General features: G+C 47.7%; 1 protein-coding gene across 1 annotated transcript in view; it reads right to left on the bottom strand.

Moving 5' to 3' along the window:
* Positions 1–24,484, bottom strand: part of igsf9bb (immunoglobulin superfamily, member 9Bb) — a gene marked incomplete at both ends in the record, with an annotated part of 506,998 nt that overhangs the window by 192,433 nt on the left and 290,081 nt on the right. The window contains 1 exon segment of the mRNA XM_084319954.1: positions 2,675–2,792. Within this exon segment, the coding sequence (XP_084176080.1) occupies positions 2,675–2,792 (118 nt within the window).

Genomic DNA, 24,484 nt, shown 5'->3' with positions numbered 1-24,484 from the left:
GGATCAATAAGCTTAGCTTCCCTCTACTCCTTTTTTGTACATGTCTGCTAACCAAACACATTGCTCTTGACCTTTTGTTTATAACATTTTTTTTCTTTTTTTTAATGTTTTTCTTTTAATGTTTTTTTAATTTGTTGCTATGATTGTTTGGTTCTACGGAACAAGATATCGTGAGTTGTTTGGAGAAATATGGAGAATAACATGTCCAAAAATAACCGTTTTCATTCATTCATTCATTCATTCATTCATTCATTCATTCATTCATTCATTCATTCATTCATAACCCTAACTAACCTTACTGTCATGCACTTGTCCTAATAAACTAACCTACACTGTAGCACTCAACACTTTATGAACATTGTTACTCAGCTGATAGAGTTGTGCCCTTCATGATGACTTGTCGTACAGAACTTGTAAGTCGCTTTGGATAAAAGCGTCAGCTAAATGACTAAATGTAAATGTAAATGTAAAAATATGTACAGGTGTTAAGTCATACTGGCCAGCAGCGTAACTAGTAAGTTAGAGTACTGTAGGTGTAGGATACTATCTACAGGTAAGTTATTGGTCTTATCTGACAGCATCACAGCATTCATCTTCCAGCACCTCTTCTCTTGTATCGACGCCACATTATAAGTTAATTATTTCGCTCCCTGCCTGGCTGCCCCACACCCAAGGAACAACCTTTACAAACTGTGCCGTGCATTAGGTGAGCAGTGTTCCTGACTCCAAAAAGCACAGCTAATTGATTCATTAAAGCTTAATTTATTGCTTGTGACATCACAAAGTGCAATCATTCTGAACAGCTTTTTTTAGGCTTGTGAAGAAGACTTCAAACCCTGTGGACAAATGGCAGGGAGAACATGTGTAATGTCCCCCCAGTGCCTAAATTATAGGGGTGGGAATCACCAGAGGCTTCAACTGCAAAGTAACACTTTGTCAACATGTTTTATCTAATAAAATAAAGTTCAGTCTGTTCATCTCACTTCAATCATTTTGATTGCAGAACATGGTATTTTCTCAAGCAGACAGATGTCAACACTGTAATCTGTGTTGCATGTACCTGACAAACTGAACTGTTTGTATTACAGTCATATTCCAACTTAACTGAATGCACACGTATGCATGTGTGTGGACTACTGTACTATTACAGGTATTGAAATGAACAATGCAACTTCCTTATACAAAAAAATATATATACAAAAAATAAATAATTAATTAAATATCGATACTTGGCGTATCGATACAGTATCGCCACGCAAAGTATCGCGATACTACTACATATCGATATTTTCCCCCACCACTACTATTACCTCTCAGACTGATCCATACAAAGACTAAATAACCTCTCAGACTGATCCATAATACAAAGATGTGGCACATTTTCCATTTTCCCCTTTGATGCTTTCAATTCAAGTCATTGTATGGCAAACTCTAAAATTAGCGAATGAAGGATTTTCCAGTTCAAACAACTGGAACAGAAGCTGCAACCTTGACAGTCTAGAGACACACGCACACAAACATAAACACACACACACACATGCACTCTTACACACACACACACATGCACGCACACACACACACACGCAAGCCCAAACACAACCACTTCCACACACTCTCCCAGCTTGCTCGGTCCAGTGTTGCTCCATATGTTATCTGTGATCCTCAGCGCATGGTCTGATCCTCTCTCCATCTGCCCCCCCCCCCCCCCCCCCCCCCACCATTAACAGCACGAGCATAACGGACCCGGCTGTGTGTGTGTGTGTGTGTGTGTGTGTGTGTGTGTGTGTGTGTGTGTGTGTGTGTGTGTGTGTGTGTGTGTGTGTGTGTGTGTGTGTGTGTGTGTGGGTGTGTGTATGGCCTCATTATCTGGTAGCCACTGAGAGTGAGATGTGTTTATGTCTATGTATTGTAGTGAGTTGTTCTGCTTTTCATCTGACTGAACCATTCAATACATTATGATTATACTGTCCTCTAATACATTATACTGTATATTATAATGTCCTCTAATACATTATACTGCATATTATACTGTCCTCTAATACATTATACTGTATATTATACTGTCCTCTAATACATTATACTGTATATTATACGGTCCTCTAATACATTATACTGTATATTATACTGTCCTCTAATACATTATACTGTCCTCTAATACATTATACTGTGTATTATACTGTCCTCTAATACATTATACTGTTGTCTAATACATTATACTGTCCTCTAATACATTATACTGTTGTCTAATACATTATACTGTCCTCTAATACATTATACTGTTGTCTAATAAATTATAGTGTCCTCTAATACATTATACTGTCCTCTAATACATTATACTGTCCTCTAATACATTATACTGTCCTCTAATAAGGCTTTGGATAGAAGCGCTATAGAGAGAGAGATAAAAGGTAATGTGTGAAATGGGTTAAAGGTAGAATCTGTAATGCCATCAAACAGCCCCCTCTATAGGCACAGGAGCCCCGCTGGTATACGTGTCTTGTTTTGGTCTGATGTGTGGACTGAGAAATTCACAGTATAATACGTTACTAAAGTTAAACTCACACATCAGACCAAAACAGAAATTGTAAAGTGTAAAGTGTGATGCCATGCGGGGCTCTTCTCCCTAGAGGTCGCTGTTTGGCGGCGTTACGTTACACACAGTGATGAGACCTACCTTGCACCAGCAGGCGCGTGGTGTGGACAGCCTCCCCCTGGGGGCTGGAGGCTCGACAGGTGTAGGTCCCACGGTCCTCACGACTAATGGAGAGCACTGTCAGACTCCCATCAGATACCTGGAGAGGAGAGGGGGGGGAGGGGGAGAGAAGGAGAGGGATGGAGGGGGGTGAGGGGGAGAGAAGGAGAGGGATGGAGGGGGGGAGAGGGAAAGGGAGGGAGAGAGAGAGAGAGAGAGGAGAGAGAGAGAGGGAGAGAGAGGGGGGAGAGGGAGGACAGAGAGAGGGGGGAGAGGGAGAGAGAGGGGGGGGGGGAGACGGAGAGAGATAGGGGGGGAGAGGAGAGAGAAAGGGGGGAGAGGGAGAGAGACGGGGGGAGAGAGAGAGGGAGGAGGAGAGAGAGACAGAGAGAGGGGGGGAGAGGGAGGGAGGGGGAGAGAGAGGGGGGGAGAGGGAGAGGGAGAGGGAGAGGGAGAGGGAGAGGGAGAGGGAGAGAGAGAGAGAGAGAGAGGGGGGAGGGGGAGAGGGAGAGAGAGAGAGAGAGAGAGAGAGAGAGAGAGAGAGAGAGAGAGAGAGAGAGAAAGGAGAGAGAGAGAGAGAGAAAGAGAGAGAGAGAGAGAGAGAGAAAGAAAGAAAGAAAGAAGAAATTATTATGGAGAAAAATATGGTAGGGAAACTGGTCTATAGTCAAGGACTTTGTCGACTAATCTACGAGTTGATTTAATCAGCTATTTTAATGAGTTTCCCCCACGTTCAATAGTGCAACAGCACATCTTTAATATCATACCTACCAAAGATGTGCTCGTCATTTAACAGGAAATAACTCGTTTGGCAACATTAACTCATTGAGCGCCACGCTGTTTTCCCATCTTTAATCCCTGGCGCCAGTGTTATTGACCATTTTCGCGATGTTTGCAGACCCATCGTGTGTTCTGTATTATAGCTATGGAGACAATAGTATGGCTAATTTGACAGACACTATTTATAGTCCAACATTGACAACTTTTTTTTCTACATACTTTCTTTGTGCACTATTCCACGCTAAACATCACCCCGTTTCGAAATAATCCAGTCTCGTTTTCTAGATAGTGAAATATGACGTGTTATATGCATATGCACAAATCGTTCGGGTTGCTCGCCTGAAACCTATATTATTTCCAAATCAAAGGTATATACCATATATACAGCCGAAACCCGCCCAATCTTTCGCCGTCGACTAAAGACGCACTTCTTAAACCATTATCTGAAATAATAATAAAAAGATCTAACCCTAACTAACCTTACTTTCATGCACTTGTCCTAATAAACTAGCCTACACTGTAACACGCAACACTCTGATGAACATTGTTACTCAGCTGATAGAGTTGTACCCTTCCTGATGACTTGTCGTACAGAACTTGTAAGTCGCTTTGGATAAAAGCGTCAGCTAAATGACAAAATCTAAATCTAAATCTAAATATAGATGCTTCTTCACAAAATCATCAAAGGGGGGGGGGGGGGGGGTCGTTTTACGAAGTTGCGATTGTTACCAAAAGCATGTTTTAGGTCCGGTAAAATACGACGCTGTGATCAATACAAAAGCATGTTTTAGGTTCGGTAAAATAGACCTAAAATAGACCTTCCAAAATTAATAATCCATGTGGTTCCATGGCGATCGCCATTACTCGTGTGCATTGGGTCTGGCTATAATATGGGAAACAATAGGTTTCAGGTGAGCAAATCTCAGACAGATGCCTGTGTGCTGACTTCACTTTGAGGGGGAAGTGTGTTTATTCTGCTAACGTTAACATTACCTCTCGTTGTGTCTATTCTGCTAACGTTAACGTACCTCTCGTTGTGTCTATTCTGCTAACGTTAACCTTACCTCTCGTTGTGTATTCTGCTAACGTTAACGTTACCTCTCATTGTGTCTATTCTGCTAACGTTAACATTAGGTAATAACCGGTTTAAATGGATGATGATTACCTCATGTTGTGTCTATTCTACTAGCATTAACGTTACTAGTACAAACAATCAATAGCGAGTTATATTGATCATGCTATGTACGCTAGCCATGGTAAAACGCAATCACATTAGCACATAAGCTAACAACAAGCTTTTTTTTTATTTATTTTTTAAACTTTGACCAGTCAGCTGGTTCTTTTAGCGTTTATCGCTTTTTCTGGTCAAGCATGACCGACAGAAACAGGTTGAATGGGGTATAGATCGGGGGAAAGACACTCTGAGAAAATACGGCGAGTCCGGGAGTCGAACTCGTGTACCCCAGATCCGTGACGCGCACGGTTGTCCCCGACGCCGAAATAGCGTCCGAGGTACGCGGTGAGCTACTGGAGCTCCCCTCTAACAACAAGCTTAACAAATCAGCTATCTTTTTGTGAGACTCCGCCCTTTGTGTAAATTGTGTTGATGTTGGTTTTGTTTCATCAATAAATGAGGCAGAATACACAGTGAATGTATCCTTTTTTGTTTATTGCACTTGTTCCTGCTGCAAACAAATAAGAAATCCTATGCTAGGCTAAATAAAGATGGCGGTGTTGTGTTTTGTGCAGGACGCTCCAACGCGTGACGCTTTTCTCTTCTGACCAATCAGTGGTCTGCAGTGTTTCACGTCACTTTTCTGGTACCACTTCTACCCGCTTGGAACCTCGACAGAGCAGGGACTAAAAAAGTACCCAAAAAAGTACCCGGTACCAGGTATTTTGGCAATGGAAAACCGAAAAGGCAGAGTAGAGTAGAGTAGAGTCGAGTAGGTACCATGCAGTGGAAAAGGGGCATTAGAGACCCAGTTCAAAAGGTAGGCGATACTGCCACCTGTCGGGATTCGATCGTCATTGCAATTATAACATAGGCAGCGGTGCCAAGGAGACACAGGCAGGTCCATGCAAGTGTTTAGAATGGGGAAATCGGAAAAAAACTAAAACGGATCTAAAAACGAGAAAAACTTGTTTTTGGCGCTCAACGGTTGGATTTGAAACACGAGAATTCTCGTTTTTGGCACAGAAAGAGTTAAAATCGACCCAATCGACTAAGAAATTATCTGTCGACTAAGGCACAACCTAAATTGACTACTCACTTAGATGCTGACGCCTCACATCTTATTGCCTATATCCTATATATTTTCTCTTCTTAAAGGCTCAGTTTTCTGGTTCAGAAGCTTATTTCTTAGCTCTGGGTTCTTCACCCTGTCGGCAGTGCATCCCACCCCACAGTTGATTTGAGGTATTTTTCTGATGTTTGCTAGCCGACTGAAATGACAAGGAGTCACCGCCACACAACACAAAGTCAATGGAGAGAGCGATGAAGTGTCTTCCCCTCTGTGTGGGCGGAACCTACAGGTATTTTGCTCTCTGTCTCTATGGCAGTGATTCTCAAAATGTTTCATATCACAGACCCCCATTTTCATTTAGTCTCAGAGACTCTCCTCTTATAAGGTAGATGTTGCTAGATATGATGTAGTCCAGCACTCCAGAACTGTCTAGACCAGTGGTTCCCAACCTTCTTGGGCCCAAGGCACACCAGCAGTCAAACCAGAATCTCAAGGCACACCAGCAGTCAAACCAGAATCACAAGCGCATAACTTGAAGCCTGACGAGATGGATTCTCGCGTGACCTCGCAGAGCCGGCTGCCGTGCAAGGTCACATTTAATCACACAACAAGAGAGTGGACAGAAAGCCAAAGGATAGGAAAACTATAGGATGATGTCTTAGATAACGATGCTGCTGCTGACTGCATCCAATGTGTTTCTGCTCTCTAGCCCACTGGCTCACATCACCATCCTACTGAGACAGTTTACTTACATGTACTACATCTACATTTCCTAACACATGTACATAAAACATAAAAGAGGGAGGGAGAGAGAGAGAGAGAGAGAGAGAGAGAGAGAGAGAGAGAGAGAGAGAGAGAGACGGAGAGAGAGAGAGAGAGAGAGAGAGAGAGAGAGAGAGAGAGAGAGAGAGAGAGAGAGGGAGAGAGAGAGAGAGACAGAGCGAGAGTGGGAGATAGACGGAGAGAGCGAGAGACAGAGAGAGAGAGAGAAGACAGGGAGAGAGAGAGAGAGTGGGAGATAGACGGAGAGAGAGAGAGACAGAGAGAGCGAGAGAGAGAGAGAGCGAGCGAGCGAGCGAGAGAGAGAGAGAGAGAGAGAGAGAGAGAGAGAGAGAGAGAGAGAGAGAGAGAGAGAGAGAGAGAGAGAGTGACATGATCAAAGCACAACTCCACAGTACTCTCTGCATCAACAAACCAGCCCGTCGGCTATAAATAGACGCCACATGATGAAGCAATACGGGGCAAATACACCACAGAGAACAGCAACACGTAATCAGGAGCTGGTGGTAAGTAATCCAACTCATTTCCACAGGAACACATGGGGGAATACTGGAGACGGGCATGACAGATAAGCTGGGTGCAGGGTCAAAGACCCAATCAGTGATCCAAATGTAAACAAGCGTGTAGCCCCCCCCCCCCCACAACGGAAAACCAGAAGACATGTTTTCAGTCTTTAGTTGATTGGCTGAGCTTTGACACTAACACTGACTAGACACCAGCTAAAGAGTTTTTAAATGTACTCGCTGTATGTTGTGGCTGTACACGGTTTGTTTATGTTACAGTAGTAACATTTGGAGTAAAGCTGATCTATATTCCGATTTGCAACGGATTAAGAAGGTTCCAAATAGTGTACCTTCCATCTACACACATCATTATGTTTACATTTAGTCACTTAGCTGATATCCAAAGCTACTTACACGTTTTGTACGACAAGTCAGTAGGAAGGGCACAACTCTATCAGCTGAGTAACAATGTTCATCAGTGTTCAGAGTTGAGTGCTGCAGTGTTGAGTGTATGGTAGTATATTAGGAAGAGTGCATGACAGTAGAGGACAGTAAGAAGGTTATTTATTAAAAAAAAATCAGATATTGATTGAAGAAGTGTGTCTTTAGTCGACGGCCAAAGATTGGTCAGGTTTCGGCCGTCCTAACTGCGGTGGGAAGTTTGTTCCACCATTGTGGAGCGAGGACAGAGAATAGGCGGCTTCTCTTTGATGACCCTCCCGGGGTCGGATAGGAGTGGGTCTGAGGTGGGCAGAAAATGTAGAGCGGAGGGGTCTTGAGGGTGTGTACAGTAGTTAGAGACCATTGACCGGAGGTAGACAGGAGCTGTTCCCTTCGCTACGCGATATTCCAGGTCGAGGGCCTTGAAGCGGATTTGTGCGGCGATGGGGAGCCAGTGCAGGTCCCTAAGAAGCGGGTTAATACGGGCTGACTTTGGTAGGTTGGAAATCAGGCGGGCGGCTGCATTCTGGATGAGTTGAAGAGGCTTGGTGGCGGTGGTCGGTAGACCAGCGAGCAGTGCATTGCAGTAGTCGAGGCGAGAGATGACTGTTGATTGGACGAGGAGGCTTCTTTTGTCAGGAAGGGGCGGATCCTTCTGACGTTCCTCAGGAGCAATCTGCAGGTTCTGGTTCTTGCGACATCAGTAACGTATAATAACTCCTCAATAATGTACGTGAATATATGCCACGTTCATATGGTCAAAAATCACAGATTGTGGCTTTAAGAAACATTAGTAAACACAGTCATATGGATGAAGAACATGAAAACAAGAAGCCCCTTCTCCTTTCCCTCAACAGAACAGCAATTACTGAGGTTCCGATGAGCAAGGCACTTAAGCCCCAGCTGCTGCAATCATGATGATTGTAATGAGTAGGATGGGACTTTCTAGCAAAAGTGCTATTCGAATATTCGTTTTTCATAATATCGAAAACGTTTTTTTTAAATTAAAAATATATTGTTATTTTTTGTTTCAGTTTGAATTCAGTTAAAATGTTGAGTTTCAGTTAAATTCAGTTATTCTTTTTAATAGAATGGATAATTAAAATGAAAGGGTATTGCACATAAATAGGCACTTCTATCAACCGGTTTTAATAAACAAACAGAAACAGTAGCATGTGCTTGTTAAATAAAGTCTTGATGTGGGATAGTTTGACTTCATGAGAGAGTGTTGTTTACTCGAGTGTCTTCATGGACCTCCTCTGAACCTAATTATCCCAGATGCTTGTAACTCTTGTTAGCTAACAATCAGCAGTCTGTATGCTGCTCTTCATGGAGCCCTGAAGAAAGCATGTAGCCTCCTGACTCACATTACTACATTAAAATAAATAGAAAATGACTATAAATGTCAATGATGTAAAATGGACCGAGTTCAAAAACAATTGATATCAATCCAACACCACAGTCAATTAACCAGACACCTTTACCACGACACCCACCTGTTTCCAATCAACTACTTAGACAAAGAGAAAGGTGATTGGCTGACAAACCTGCAGATCACCTTGAACGTAAGAGGCCTGGGATATAAGACAGTTCAGGGTGGGTTTGCTGAAAGTGGACAAAGGGGCCAGGATCTGTGTAGCTTTTGGGACAGATGCAAACTCTAGGACTTGTTCTAAGGTAACGTTTTGATCCATTGTGTTGGAATGTTGTGATTCTGATATAAGTAATGTTTAATCTAAATTAACTTGTTTTTGTTTAGAGTGGTGCTGTTGTCTTCGCTGACTGTTGGAAGACATTTGAGAGATCATGCAAGCGGTGAGTTAACCCTTTCAAGAACAACCTGATTGTCAGTCTTGTGAATTTACTTGATGTGATATTGTTTTCTATCAACAGCTTACAGGTCTGTGACTGATGCTAAAAGTCTTGGAGATGCTACAGGGCCAGAATTACTCTACCAGCCTTCCTACAGTAGCTCTAATGTTCATGATGAATCACTTGTTAGTAGTTATGGTCCAATATCAGGTTCCCTCAACAGTTATGATCCCAGTAAATCGCTCAGTAGTTCTAGCTCACATTCTTCCCAGTCGGGTTCATTTGCTAGTCAAGAAAGTACCAACAGTCAGCCTAGTTACCAGCAACCTGCAAAGCAGCTAAGCTACAACAAGCAGCCTAGCTCCCAACAGCAGCCTAGTTACAACAAGCAGCCTAGCTACCAACAGCAGCAACCTGCACAGCAGCAACCTGCACAGCAGCCTAGCTCCCAACAGCAGCAACTTGCACAGCCTAGCTACAACAAGCAACCTAGCTCTCAACGGCAGCAACCTGCACAGCAGCTTAGCTCCCGAAAGCAGCCTAGATACCAACGGCAACAACCTGCACAGCCTAGCTACAACAAGCAGCCTAGCTCCCAACGGCAACAACCTGCACAGCCTAGCTACAACAAGCAGCCTAGCTCCCAACAGCAGCAACTTGCACAGCCGAGCTACAACAAGCAGCCTAGCTCCCAACAGCAGCAACCTGCACAGCAGTCTAGCTCCCAACTGCAGCAACCTGCACAGTCTAGCTCCAACAAGCAGCCTAGCTCCCAACAGCAGCAACTTGCACAGCAGCTTAGCTACAGAAGGCAACCTAGCAACCAATGGCAGCAACCTGCACAGCAGCTTAGCTACAACAAGCAGCCTAGCTACCAACGGCAACAACCGGCACATCAGCCTAGCTACAACAAGCAGCCTAGCTCACAGCAGCAGCAACCTTCACAGCTTAGCTACAGAAAGCAGCCTAGCTCCCAACGGCAACAACTGGCACATCAGCCTAGCTACAACAAACAGCCTAGCTACCAACAGCAGCAACCTGCACAGCAGCTTAGCTACAGAAAGCAGCCTAGCTCCCAACGGCAACAACGGGCACAGCAGCCTAGCTACAACAAGCAGCCTACCTCCCAACAGCAGCAACCTGCACAGCAGCTTAGCTCCCAACAGCAGCAACATGTGCGGCCTAGCTCCCAACAGCAGCAACCTGCACAGCCTAGCTTTCAACAGCAACAACCTGCACAGCCTAGCTACAACAAGCAGCCTAGCTCCCAACTGCAGCAACCTGCACAGCCTAGCTTCCAACAGCAACAACCTGCACAGCCTAGCTACAACAAGCAGCCTAGCTCCCAACAGCAACAACCTGCACAGCCTAGCTACAACAAACAGCCTAGCTCCCAACAGCAACAACCTGCACAGCCTAGCTACAACAAACAGCCTAGCTCCCAACAGCGGCAACCTGCACAGCAACTTAGCTCCCACAAGCAGCCTAGCTCCCAACAGCAGCAACCAGCACAGCCTAGCTCCCAACAGCAGCCTAGCTCCCAACAGCAGCAACCAGCACAGCCTAGCTCCCAACAGCAGCCTAGCTCCCAACAGCAACAACCTGCACAGCCTAGCTACAACAAGCAGCCTAACTCCCAACAGCAACAACCTGCACAGCCTAGCTACAACAAGCAGCCTAGCTTCCAACAGCAACAACCTGCACAGCCTAGCTACAACAAGCAGCCTAGATCCCAACAGCAACAACCTGCACAGCCTAGCTACAACAAGCAGCCTAGCTCTCAACAGCAGCAACCTGCACAGCAGCCTAGCTACAACAAGCAGCCTAGCTCCCAACAGCGGCAACCTGCACAGCAACTTAGCTCCCACAAGCAGCCTAGCTCCCAACAGCAGCAACCAGCACAGCATAGCTACAACAAGCAGCCTAGCTCCCAACTGCAACAACCTGCACAGCCTAGCTACAACAAGCAGCCTAGCTCCCAACAGCAGCAACCTGCACAGCCTAGCTACAACAAGCAGCCTAGCTTCCAACATCAGCAACCTGCACAGCAGCCTAGCTCTCAACAGCAACAACCTGCACAGCAGCCTAGCTTTCAACAGCAACAACCTGCACAGCAGCCTAGCTATAAACTGCCTAGCTACGAACAGCAACAACCTGCACAACCTAGCTCCCAACAGCAGCAACCTGCACAGCCTAGCTACAACAAACGGCAGCAACCTGCACAGCAGCCTAGCTCCCACAAGCAGCCTAGCTTCCAACAGCAACAACCTGCACAGCCTAGCTCCCAACAGCAGCAACCTGCACAGCCTAGCTACAACAAGCAGCCTAGCTTCCAACAGCAACAACCTGCACAGCCTAGCTACAACAAGCAGCCTAGCTTCCAACAGCGACAACCTGCACAGCCTAGCTACAACAAGCAGCCTAGCTCCCAACAGCAACAACCTGCACAGCCTAGCTACAACAAGCAGCCTAGCTCCCAACAGCAACAACCTGCACAGCCTAGCTCCCAACAGCAGCAACCTGCACAGCCTAGCTACAACAAACAGCCTAGCTCCCAACAGCAACAACCTGCACAGCCTAGCTACAACAAGCAGCCTAGCTCCCAACAGCAGCAACCTGCACAGCAACTTAGCTCCCAACAGCGGCAACCTGCACAGCAACTTAGCTCCCAACAGCAGCAACCTGCACAGCAGCCTAGCTCCCAACAGTGGCAACCTGCACAGCAACTTAGCTCCCAACAGCAGCAACCTGCACAGCCTAGCTACAACAAACAGCCTAGCTCCCAACAGCAGCAACATGCACAGCCTAGCTACAACAAGCAGCCTAGCTCCCAACAGCAGCAACCTGCACAGCCTAGCTACAACAAGCAGCCTAGCTCCCAACAGCAGCAACCTGCACAGCAGCCTAGCTACCAACAGCAGCAACCTAGTTACCAAAATCAGCAACCTGCACAGCAGTTTAGCTCCCATAAGCAGCCTAGCTCCCAAACGCAACAACCTGCACAGCCTAGCTACAACAAGCAACCTAGCTCTCAACAGCAGCAACCTGCACAGCCTAGCTACAACAAGCAGCCTAGCTCCCAACAACAACAACATGCACAGCAGCCTAGCTACCACAAACGGCCTAGTTACCAACAGCAGCAACCTGCACAGCAGTTTAGCTCCCACAAGCAGCCTAGCTACCAACGGCAACAACCTGCACAGCAGTCTAGCTACAACAAGCAGCCTAGCTCCCACCAACAGCCTAGCTCTCAACAGCAGCAACCTGCACAGCAGCTTAGTTACCAACATCAGCCTAGTTACCAACAGCAGCCTAGCTACAACAAGCAGCCTAGCTCACAACAGCAGCAACCTGCACAGCCTAGCTATAACAAGCAGCCTAGCTCCCAGCAGCAGCAACCTGCACAGCCTAGCTACAACAAGCAGCCTAGCTCCCAACAGCAGTAACCTGCACAGCAGCTTAGCTACAACAAGCAGCCTAGTTACCAACAGCAGCCAAGCTCCCAACAGCAGCAACCTGCACAGCAGTTTAGCTCCCACAAGCAGCCTAGCTACCAACGGCAACAACCTGCACGGCAGCTTGGTTCCCACAAGCAGCCTAGCTCCCAACAGCAGCAACATGCACAGCCTAGCTACAAGCAGCCTAGCTCCCAACAGCAGCAACCTGCACAGCCTAGCTACAACAAGCAGCCTAGCGACCAACGGCAGCAACATGCACAGCCTAGCTACCAACAGCAGCAACCTGCACAGCCTAGCTACAACAAGCAGCCTAGCTCCCAACAGCAGCAACCTGCACAGTCTAGCTACAACAAGCAGCCTAGCGACCAACGGCAGCAACATGCACAGCCTAGCTACCAACAGCAGCAACCTGCACAGCCGAGGTACAACAAGCAGCCTAGCTCCCAACAGCAGCAACCTGCACAGCCTAGCTACAACAAGCAGCCTAGCGACCAACGGCAGCAACCTGCACAGCCTAGCTACAACAAGCAGCCTAGCTCCCAACAGCAGCAACCTGCAGTCTAGCTACAACAAGCAGCCTAGCTCCCAACAGCAGCAACCTGCACAGCCTAGCTACAACAAGCAGCCTAGCGACCAACGGCAGCAACATGCACAGCCTAGCTACAAGCAGCCTATCTCCCAACAGCAGCAACCTGCACAGCCTAGCTCTCAACATCAGCCAAGCTCCCAACAGCAGCAACCTGCACAGCCTAGCTCTCAACAGCAGCCAAGCTCCCAACAGCAGCAACCTGCACAGCAGTTTAGCTCCCACAAGCAGCCTAGCTACCAATGGCAACAACCTGCATGGCAGCTTGGTTCCCACAAGCAGCCTAGCTCCCAACAGCAGCAACTTGCACAGCCTAGCTACAAGCAGCCTAGCTCCCAACAGCAGCAACCTGCACAGCCTAGCTACAACAAGCAGCCTAGCTCCCAACAGCAGCAACCTGCTTACAACAAGCAGCCTAGCTCCCAACAGCAGCAACCTGCTTACAACAAGCAGCCTAGCTACCAACAGCAGCAACCTGCACAGCCTAGCTACAACAAGCAGCCTAGCTCCCAACAGCAGCAACCTGCACAGTCTAGCTACAACAAGCAGCCTAGCTCCCAACAGCAGCAACCTGCACAGCCTAGCTACAACAAGCAGCCTAGCGACCAACGGCAGCAACATGCACAGCCTAGCTCTCAACAGCAGCCTAGTGACCAACGGCTGCAACCTGCACAGACTAGCTACAACAAGCGGCAACCTGCGCGGCCAAGCTACAAGCAGCCTAGTTACCACAAGCAGCCTAGTGACCAACGGCTGCAACCTGCACAGACTAGCTACAACAAGCGGCAACCTGCGCGGCCAAGCTACAAGCAGCCTAGTTACCACAAGCAGCCACCTGCACAACAGCTAAGCTACCACAAGCAGCCGGTCTACCAGCAACAGCCACCTGCACAACAGCTAAGCTACCACAAGCAGCCTGTCTACCAGCAACAGCCACCTGCACAACAGCTTAGCTACCATGTCGATCAGCAGCAGCCCGTGGTGCATAGCCTTTCTCACTCTAGCAGCAACCCCAGCAAACTAGTCACTGGTCCAAGCGACTACCCTGGTGGATCAGCCACAGATCCAGGCGGCTACCCTGGCGGACTACCTACTGGTCCAAGTGCCAACCCTGGTGGACTACCCACCGGTCCAAGCAAACTATTTACCAGTCCTACATCCAGTCCAACACCTACAGCACTGCTACCAGACCAACCAGCAGCTCCAGGTGACTATAGTTAAAGCAGAAACCCCAGGGACCATAGTTGGCTGTTCCTGTAATGTTTGAATATTGGCTCTAATGTGTAGTTTGTCAAATGTTCTGCAATGTGGGGCAGACGGGATTCCTGTCAAACACGGAAAGCTCCAATAGTCATGAATATCATTTAAATTTTTATTTCTGCAAGATGTACTGCTTTATTAAAACTGTCAAATTCCTTCTGACTCCACAGGTCTGAATGAGGAGTTGAAACCAGGCTGGCTCTATTAATCCAGGAGGGAGGAAAGACGATTGATGTGAATTTCTGTTTACCTGGCTTAAACATCACTTAAAAATTAGTAGTTGTCTCCACTCTACAATCCTGTATGGACTGCATTTGAGAATAAAAATATTTTTAATAGTACTTTGTGTGGTACCTCATTTATGTACAGTATGTGGGCCATTTGGTAGAAATTATGCTGATCATCTAGATTTGTTCCTGGGCTCTGGTGCAGCAAAGGGTCTTTAGGCAGGACACTGAGCCTCATAAAGCGGGACTAGACCAGTGGGTTCTGGGGTCCTTGAGGGGGAGTTCCTGATGTGTCCAGCAACATACTAATACATGCACTAATACAATGCATGCCATGAGCACACACAACACACACACTGTACAAGCTCACACACTAGCAGCCACTTTAACATGAGCACACACACACTCATGCTGCACACGCTCACACTTATAGACACTTTACAGAAGGAAAGGTCACTTTAAGAATAGTATAGTATAACTTGAGATTTTATAATATAGCAGTGTACATAAAGACCCAGTGCCTCATCCGTAGCTAACTGTGTACTGCACTACCACAGAACCTAGCATGTCTTACCATGCTCTGTAAATAACTCATGTACATGTACCGATATGCCCTACTTTGTTTACTTGTTTATTGCACAATGTCTCTCTATTGGTTGGATTCTTATTATATATTACTATTGTATTATGCCCATCGTTGCGGGCAAGACCCCCCGCATTTCACTGTATACCTGTATGCCGTTACAAATAAAACTTGTCTTGTATCTAATTTTTAATTCACTAGAACTTGGCACAATGAGTCATTGGTGCAACATCCAGTGTTCTTCACCATTACAGCAGATGGTCTTTTGGATAAGTCCTGATATCAACTACTCGCGACCCTGGTAGCACACAAACAACATGCCTTAAAGGGGAGGTTTGCCCCAAATGTTCCATCTTACCAGAGTATATCCGTCCAGATAGTTTGTGTGATTTGCTAGTTTTGAAAGATGTCTCTAGAGCTTGTCACTCGATACAAGAGAGCTGAAGGGCACTTGGTTTGTGGCATCAAACGGTTTAGGAAAACTAAAAAGCAATGTCTCATTCTGGAAATCATGACCCAGTTACTCAGGATAAACCAGACCTTGTGAGCAGTTTAATGTAGGAACTATTTTCTACTGATCTACACACCAATAATGAATGGGGGCTATGTGATTTGCAATGTTGATAACCAGAAACTCTACTGATTCTTAGTTTCTCCTTCATACACACAGTATGGACGATGACATTATTGGAAACTTAAGCATTGCACCTTGAATTGTGCTGACTCCTATGGGGGAGATATTCAACAGGTAGCACAAAAGCAATTTGCAACTATCAAAATGAGATTCGATAAAAATGTGTCATACAACGAAAAGAAGTTTGACATGTAACTAAAGTGCAATAGTACCATACAATGCACAGGTGATTCAACTGGTAACTGCTTCATTGGTGATTGCGTTCATATTGATTCTACAGACATCCTTGGAATTCAATAATTATAATAAATAGGATATTTGTATCATTAACAATTACTTTGACTCAACAAGGCATCGTGAGCATTACACACTGCGAATGAATAAATAACAACTAAAGCCAATTGGACGGATAGCTATAGTGGAATAGACTAATATTCTATATACCATCTTCTCTATTATTTATTGTTTGTTGTATTTATTTCTTACCTTGCTTAGTGCGCACATCGTAAGAGCCAGTGGACAAACATGCCACTGCGCATCTCACTGTTCACGAGTTGAAACCACACAAATGACTAGCCCCTTTCGTGAGTAAATTAACCTCACCACCTTCCACCTGTTTCCAATCAACTAATTAGACAAAGAGAAAGATGATTGGCTGTCAAATCTGCAGAGCACCTGCATGTAAGAGGCCTGAGTGTGAGCTCAGACAACTCAGTGTGGGTTCACTGAAGGGCCAGGATTCTACTTTCCACAATAGCTGCAAACTATGGCTAAAGCTGTGGGATTTGTTCTAAGGTAAAGTTTTGATCCATTGTGTTGGAATTCCTGACTCAAGTAATATTTAGTGCTGTCATCAGGCGATTAAAAAAAATTTATCCAATTAATTACAGGATTTGTAATACATTTATCACAATAATTTTAGGCCTGATATTCTATAATTCAAATGGCATGTGTCCGGATGGCAGAATTCAGTACTGTATCTACAAAACCGTCTGTTCATCTTCCATTTATTCATTTGCTTAGATTTTTCAGGTCAATTTTAGCATGGTGTTCAGTCAAAGATAAAAAATGTTATTCTCATTTGGTTTACTCAAGCCTAGTAACAGACACAGTATTTCTGACGCTAGGAATACATTCCTTAAGATATATAGATGTCCCTAGATTCAGATACCAAGACTATATTAAAAGTCTGTAAATGTGTGTTCTACATTTTTATGGAATGAGATTAAAAAATATTTAAATTAATTAATCTAACGTTATAAACTGCAGTAATATGTAATCTAACTTGAGTGTAAACTGTTTTTTGTTTAGAGTGGTGCTGTTGTCTTTGCTGGGTGTTGGAAGGCCTCATGCAAGCGGTGAGTTTAACATTTCAAGACCAACCTGATTACCATTTCAAGAACAACCTGATTGTCAGGCTTGTGAATTAACTTGATGTGATATTGTTTCTATCAACAGCTTACAGGTCTGAGACCAATGCTACAAATCTTGGAGATGCTACAGGGCCAGAATTGAGCTACCAGCCTTCCTACAGTAGCTCTAATGTTCATGATGAGTCGCTTGTTAGTAGTTCTGGTCCAAGCTCAGGTTCCCTCAACAGTTCTGGTCCTAGTAAATCTCTTGGTAGTTCTGGCTCACATGACTACACTGGTACAGACACTCTAACAAGTTCTGGCTATTCTGCCCAGTTGGGTTCTGCTAGTCGAGAAAGTAGCAACAGTCAACCTAGTTACCAGTGGCCTCAATATGGATACCAGCAACAGCCTAGCTCCCAACAGCAGCAACCTGCACAGCAGCCTAGCTCCCAGCCGCTGCAGCCTAGGTCCCAACAGCCTGCACAGCCTAGCTCCCAGCAGCAACAACCTGCACAGCCTAGCTCCCAGCAGCAACAACCTGCACAGTCTAGCTACAACAAGCAGTCTAGCTCCCAACAGCAACAACCTGCACAGCCTAGCTACAACAAGCAGCCTAGCTCTCAACAGCAACATGCACAGCAGCCTAGCTACAACGAGCAGCAACATGCACAGCCTAGCTCCCAACAGCAGCAACCTAGTTACCAACAGCAGCAACCTGCACAGCAGCTTAGCTCCCATAAGCAGCCTAGCTCCCAAACGCAACAACCTGCACAGCAGTCTAGCGACAACAAGCAGCCGAGCTACCAACAGCAGCAACCTGCACAGCCTAGCGACGCAAAGCAACAACCTGTGCAGCAGCTTAGCTACAACAAGCACCCTAGCTACATAAAGCATCCTAGCTCCCAACAGCAACAACCTGCACAGCCTAGCTACAACAAGCAGCCTAGCTCCCAACAGCAACAACCTGCACAGCCTAGCTACAACAAGCAGCCTAGCTTCCAACAGCAACAACCTGCACAGCCTAGCTTCCAACAGCAACAACCTGCACAGCCTAGCTACAACAAGCAGCCTAGCTCCCAACAGCAACAACCTGCACAGGCTAGCTCCCGACAGCAACAACCTGCACAGCCTAGCTCCCGACAGCAACAACCTGCACAGCCTAGCTCCCAACAGCAACAACCTGCACAGCCTAGCTACAACAAGCAGCCTAGCTCCCAACAGCAACAACCTGCACAGCCTAGCTTCCAACAGCAACAACCTGCACAGCCTATCTTCCAACAGCAACAACCTGCACAGCCTAGCTTCCAACAGCAACAACCAACACAGCCTAGCTTCCAACAGCAACAACCTCCACAGCCTAGCTACAACAAGCAGCCTAGCTCCCAACAGCAACAACCTCCACAGCCTAGCTACAACAAGCAGCCTAGCTCCCAACAGCAACAACCTGCACAGCCTAGCTACAACAAGCAGCCTAGCTCCCAACAGCAACAACCTCCACAGCCTAGCTACAACAAGCAGCCTAGCTTCCAACAGCAACAACCTGCACAGCCTAGCTACAACAAGCAGCCTAGCTCCCAACAGCAGCAACCTGCACAGCAGCCTAGCTCCCAACAACAGCAACCTGCACAGCCTAGCTACAACAAGCAGCCTAGCTCCCAACAGCAGCAACCTGCACAGCCTAGCTACAACAAGCAGCCTAGCTCCCAACAGCAGCAACCTGCACAGCCTAGCTACCAACAGCTTAGCTCTCACAAGCAGCCTAGCTACAACAAGCAGCTTAGCTCCCAACAGCAGCAACCTGCACAGCAGCCTAGCTCCCAACAGCAGCAACCTGCACAGCAGCCTAGCTCCCAACAGCAGCAACCTGCACAGCAGCCTAGCTCCCAACAGCAGCAACCAGCACAGCAGCCTAGCTCCCAACAGCAGCAACCTGCACAGCAGCCTAGCTCCCAACAGCAGCAACCTGCACAGCAGCCTAGCTCCCAACTGCAGCAACCAGCACAGCAGCCTAGCTACCAACGGCAGCAACCAGCACAGCAGCCTAGCTATAAACGGCCTAGCTACGAACAGCGGCATCCTGCACAGCAGCCTAGCTACAACAAGCAGGCAAGCTCCCAACAGCAGCAGCCTAGCTCCCAACAGCAGCAACCTACACAGCCTAGCTACAACAAGCAGCCTAGCTCCCAACATCAGCAACCTGCACAGCCTAGCTACAACAAGCAGCCTAGCTCCCAACAGCAACAACCTGCACAGCCTAGCTACAACAAGCAGCCTAGCTCCCAACAGCAACAACCTGCACAACCTAGCTACAACAAGCAGCCTAGCTCCCAACAGCAACAACCTGCACAGCAGCCTAGCTCCCAACAGCAGCAACCTGCACAGCCTAGCTACAACAAGCAGCCTAGCTCCCAACAGCAACAACCTGCACAGCAGCCTAGCTCCCAACAGCAGCAACCTGCACAGCAGCCTAGCTATAAACTGCCTAGCTACAACAAGCAGCCTAGCTCCCAACAGCAGCAACCTGCACAGCAGCCTAGCTCCCAACAGCAGCAACCAGCACAGCCTAGCTACAACAAGCAGCCTAGCTCCCAACAGCAGCAACCTGCACAGCAGCCTAGCTACGAACAGCGGCATCCTGCGCAGCAGCCTAGCTACAACAAGCAGCCTAGCACCCAACAGCAGCAACCTGCACAGCCTAGCTACAACAAGCAGCCTAGCTACGAACAGCGGCATCCTACGCAGCAGCCTAGCGACCAACAGCAACTACCTGTACAGCAGCCTAGTTACCAGCAGCAGCCTAGCTACAACAAGCAAACTAGCTCCAAATGGCAGCAAACTGCACAGCAGCCTAGCTACCAACAGCAGCATAGTTACCACCAACAGCAGCAACCTGCACAGCAGTTTATCTCCCACAAGCAGCCTAGCTCCCAACAGCAGCAACCTGCACAACCTAGCTCTCAACAGCAGCAACCTGCACAGCAGCCTAGTTACCAGCAGCAGCCTAGCTACAACAAGCAAACTAGCTCCAAACGGCAGCAAACTGCACAGCAGCCTAGCTACCACAAGCGGCCGAGTTACCAACTGCAGCCAAGCTCCCAACAGCAGCAACCTGCACAGCAGCTTAGCTCCAACAAGCAGCCTAGCTCCCAACAGCAGCAACCTGCACAGCCTAGCTATAAGCAGCCTAGCTCCCAATGGCAGCATCCTGCACAGCAACTTGGCTCCCACAAAACGCCTAGCTACCAACAGCAGCAACCTGCACAGCAGCCTAGCTCCCAACAGCAGCAACCTGCACAGCAGTTTAGCTCCCACAAGCAGCAACCTGCACAGCCTAGCTACAACAAGCAGCCTAGCTCCCAACAGCAGCAACCTGCACAGCAGCCTAGCTACAACAAGCAGCCTAGCTCCCAACAACAGCAACTTACACAGACAAGCTACAACAAGCAGCCTAGCTCCCAACAGCAGCAACCTGCACAGCCTAGCTACAACAAGCAGCCTAGCTCCCAACAGCAGCAACTTGCACAGTCGAGCTACAACAAGCAGCCTAGCTCCCAACAGCAGCAACTTGCACAGCCGAGCTACAACAAGCAGCCTAGCTCCCAACAGCAGCAACCTGCACAGCAGCCTAGCTACAACAAGCAGCCTAGCTCCCAACAGCAGCAACCTGCACAGCCAAGCTACAACAAGCAGCCTAGCTCCCGACAGCAGCAACTTGCACTGCCTAGCTACAACAAGCAGCCTAGCTCACAGCAGCAGCAACCTGCACAGCCTAGCTACAACAAGCAGCCTAGCTCCCAACAGCAGCAACTTGCACAGCCGAGCTACAACAAGCAGCCTAGCTCCCAACAGCAGCAACTTGCACAGCCGAGCTACAACAAGCAGCCTAGCTCCCAACAGCAGCAACCTGCACAGCAGCCTAGCTACAACAAGCAGCCTAGCTCACAGCAGCAGCAACTTGCACAGCCGAGCTACAACAAGCAGCCTAGCTCCCAACAGCAGCAACCTGCACAGCCGAGCTACAACAAGCAGCCTAGCTCTCGACGGCAGCAACCTGCACAGCAGCCTAGCTACCACCAGCAGCAACCTGCACAGCAGCTTAGCTACAACAAGCAGCCTAGTTACCAACAGCAGCCTAGTTACCAACAGCAGCCTAGCTCCCAACAGCAGCCAAGCTCCCAACAGCAGCAACCTGCACAGCAGTTTAGCTCCCACAAGCAGCCTAGCTACCAATGGCAACAACCTGCAGGGCAGCTTGGTTCCCACAAGCAGCCTAGCTCCCAACAGCAGCAACATGCACAGCCTAGCTACAAGCAGCCTAGCTCCCAACAGCAGCAACCTGCACAGCCTAGCTACAACAAGCAGCCTAGCTCCCAACAGCAGCAACCTGCACAGCCAAGCTACAACAAGCAGCCTAGCTCCCGACAGCAGCAACTTGCACTGCCTAGCTACAACAAGCAGCCTAGCTCCCAACAGCAGCAACCTGCACAGCCAAGCTACAACAAGCAGCCTAGCTCCCGACAGCAGCAACTTGCACTGCCTAGCTACAACAAGCAGCCTAGCTCCCAACAGCAGCAACTTGCACAGCCGAGCTACAACAAGCAGCCTAGCTCCCAACAGCAGCAACTTGCACAGCCGAGCTACAACAAGCAGCCTAGCTCCCAACAGCAGCAACCTGCACAGCAGCCTAGCTACAACAAGCAGCCTAGCTCACAGCAGCAGCAACTTGCACAGCCGAGCTACAACAAGCAGCCTAGCTCTCGACGGCAGCAACCTGCACAGTCTAGCTACAACAAGCAGCCTAGCTACCAACGGCAACAACCTGCACAGCCTAGCTACAACAAGCAGCCTAGCTCCCGACAGCAGCAACTTGCACTGCCTAGCTACAACAAGCAGCCTAGCTCCCGACAGCAGCAACCTGCACAGCCTAGCTACAACAAGCAGCCTAGCTCCCAACGGCAGCAACTTGCACAGTCTAGCTACAACAAGCAGCCTAGCTCCCAACAGCACCAACCTGCAAAGCCTAGCTACAACAAGCAGCCTAGCTCCCAACAGCAGCAACCTGCACAGCAGCCTAGCTACCAACAGCAACAACCTAGTTACCAAAATCAGCAACCTGCACAGCCTAGCTACAACAAGCAGCCTAGCTACCAACAACAACATGCACAGCAGTTTAGCTCCCACAAGCAGCCTAGCTACCAACAGCAGCAACCTGCACAGCAGTTTAGCTCCCACAAGCAGCCTAGCTACCAACAGCAGCAACCTGCACAGCAGTTTAGCTCCCACAAGCAGCCTAGCTACCAACGGCAACAACCTGCACAGCAGCCTAGCTACAACAAGCAGCCTAGCTCCCAACAGCAGCAACCTGCACAGCCTAGCTACAACAAGCAGCCTAGCGACCAACGGCAGCAACCTGCACAGTCTAGCTACAACAAGCAGCCTAGCTCCCAACAGCAGCAACATGCACAGCCTAGCTACAACAAGCAGCCTAGCGACCAACGGCAGCAACATGCACAACCTAGCTACAAGCAGCCTATCTCTCAACAGCAGCAACCTGCACAGCCTAGCTACAACAAGCAGCCTAGCTACAACAAGCAGCCTAGCTCTCAACAGCAGCCAAGCTCTCAACAGCAGCCTAGTGACCAAAGGCTGCAACCTGCACAGACTAGCTACAACAAGCGGCAACCTGCGCGGCCAAGCTACAAGCAGCCTAGTTACCACAAGCAGCCACCTGCACAACAGCTAAGCTACCACAAGCAGCCTGTCTACCAGCAACAGCCACCTGCACAACAGCTAAGCTACCACAAGCAGCCTGTCTACCAGCAACAGCCACCTGCACAACAGCTAAGCTACCACAAGCAGCCTGTCTACCAGCACCAGCCTGCACAGCAGCTTAGCTACCATGTTGATCAGCAGCAGCCCCTGGTGCATAGCCTTTCTCACTCTAGCAGCAACCCCAGCAAACTAGTCACTGGTTCAAGCGACTACCCTGGTGGACCAGCCACAGATCCAGGCGGCTACCCTGGCGGACTACCTACTGGTGTAAGTGCCAACCCTGGTGGACTACCCACCGGTCCAAGCAAACTATTTACCAGTCCTACATCCAGTCCAACACCTACAGCACTGCTACCAGACCAACCAGCAGCTCCAGGTGACTATAGTTAAAGCAGCAACCCCAGGGACCATAGTTGGCTGTTCCTGTAATGTTTGAATATTGGCTCTAATGTGTAGTTTGTCAAATGTTCTGCAATGTGGGGCAGACAGGATTCCTGTCAAACACGGAAAGCTCCAATAGTCATGAATATCATTTAAATTTGTATTGCTGCAAGATGTACTGCTTTATTAAAACTGTCAAATTCCTTCTGACTCCACAGGTCTGAATGAGGAGTTGAAACCAGGCTGGCTCTATTAATCCAGGAGGGAGGAAAGACGATTGATGTGAATTTCTGTTTACCTGGCTTAAACATCACTTAAAAATTAGTAGTTGTCTCCACTCTACAATCCTGTATGGACTGCATTTGAGAATAAAAATATTTTTAATAGTACTTGGTGTGGTACCTCATTTATGTACAGTATGTGGGCCATTTGGTAGAAACGATGCTGATCATCTAGATTTGTTCCTGGGCTCTGGTGCAGCAAAGGGTCTTTAGGCAGGACACTGAGCCTCATAAAGCGGGACTAGACCAGTGGGTTCTGGGGTCCTTGAGGGGGAGTTCCTGATGTGTCCAGCAACATACTAATACATGCACTAATACAATACATACAATGCACAAGCACACATGAGCACACACAACACACACACTGTACACACTAGCAGCCACTTTAACATGAGCACACACACTCATGCTGCACACGCTCACACTTATAGACACTTTACAGAAGGAAAGGTCACTTTAAGAATAGTATAGTATAACTTTAGATTGTATAATATAGCAGTGTACATAAAGACCCAGTGCCTCATCCGTAGCTAACTGTGTACTGCACTACCACAGGACCTAGCATGTCTTACCATGCTCTGTAAATAGCGCATGTACATATACCGATATGCCCTACTTTGTTTACTTGTTTATTGAACAATGTCTCTCTATTGGTTGGATTCTTATTATATATTACTATTGTATTATGCCCAT

Source organism: Notolepis coatsorum (genome assembly GCF_963971535.1).
Source record: "Notolepis coatsorum genome assembly, chromosome: 8".
Taxonomy (NCBI): Eukaryota; Metazoa; Chordata; class Actinopteri; order Aulopiformes; family Paralepididae; genus Notolepis; species Notolepis coatsorum.
Note: the sequence above shows the minus strand (reverse complement) of the source record. Positions and strands in the feature narration are given on the sequence as shown.